The sequence below is a fragment of the Geospiza fortis genome, unplaced genomic scaffold (genome assembly GCF_000277835.1).
Source record: "Geospiza fortis unplaced genomic scaffold, GeoFor_1.0 scaffold217, whole genome shotgun sequence".
In the NCBI taxonomy this organism is placed as follows: domain Eukaryota; kingdom Metazoa; phylum Chordata; class Aves; order Passeriformes; family Thraupidae; genus Geospiza; species Geospiza fortis.
In genome coordinates, this window is record NW_005054392.1 from 1,133,999 (window position 1) to 1,134,929 (window position 931).

Sequence of the window (931 nt, forward strand, 5' to 3'; positions counted from 1 at the left end):
GGGGGGCGGCTGCAAATTCTAAGACCAATCTCGGGTTCTGAGATGGCAAAAGATGAAGAAGCTGAATACCTGCTTCCTGGAGAAACTGAGATTCAATCTGATACTTTAGGCAGAACACTTTTAACGAGAATTACCCTAAGTCATGATTGCGATTGCACTTGATAATGGCACCCTTGTATGGTTTGAAGATCTCTGAGCTGCAACTGTTCCCGTTATCCTACCACTTTTCAATGGCCAGGTTAAATGGCAATGCTTGTAGGATAGGGGAAAAACTTGCTACAGACTGAGGGAAACCCTCAGGGAGTGGTGGGGGAGATGGGGAACCTGTAAGGCTCAGGATGAGCATGTATAAATTCGTAGGGCATGATGTAAACAGGCTTCTTGTATTTTGACAAGCAGGTATTGCGTGGCCAGGAGCGACCTCCACTGCCAGAGTTACACCTGGTTCCTATGACAGTGTCCAGAGTTCCCCTGCCAGGTGGTGCCAGGTTCTCTCCAGGCCTTCATGCTCCTTTCAATACAATTTGCTCTTAGATGACTCATTAAAAGCATTTTCAGGACTACAGCAGTTAAATACAGCTCCAAAGTAAGGTTCCTGCACGGTCATGCTTGCAGGAGGATGCTTTGGGAAGGCAGAGAAGCTCTACTGTACCTGTGTTCCGCAGGAGCAGTTGGAAACAAGCCTAAAACAGGATAATGGTAGTTCCTGAAACACCTATTGTTGCTCTTTACCCACTCCCCTTTCCTTTCCGCGCCTTGGTCCTTCTTCCTTACACCCGTTCCAGGAAAAGCCGTCCCGGAGGCCGGCATTCCCCAAAGCCCTTTTTCCGCGGGCAAAAGAAGATGATCTCCCGAGTCGGGGCAGTGTTTTTTGCTCTGTTTTGTGAGACGCGAGTACCACGCAGGTGCCCCTCCCCGGGGAGCTGGGGCG

The 931-nt window shown here is 49.7% G+C and overlaps 1 protein-coding gene across 1 annotated transcript in view; it reads left to right on the plus strand.

Annotated features, from left to right (window-relative positions):
- Positions 1-696: 696 nt before the first annotated feature.
- MRPL18 (mitochondrial ribosomal protein L18) overlaps positions 697-931 on the plus strand; it is a 3,143-nt gene continuing 2,908 nt past the window's right edge. The window contains exon 1 of the mRNA XM_031060844.1: positions 697-883. Within this exon, the coding sequence (XP_030916704.1) occupies positions 697-883 (187 nt within the window). The remainder of the gene's footprint in view (positions 884-931) is intronic.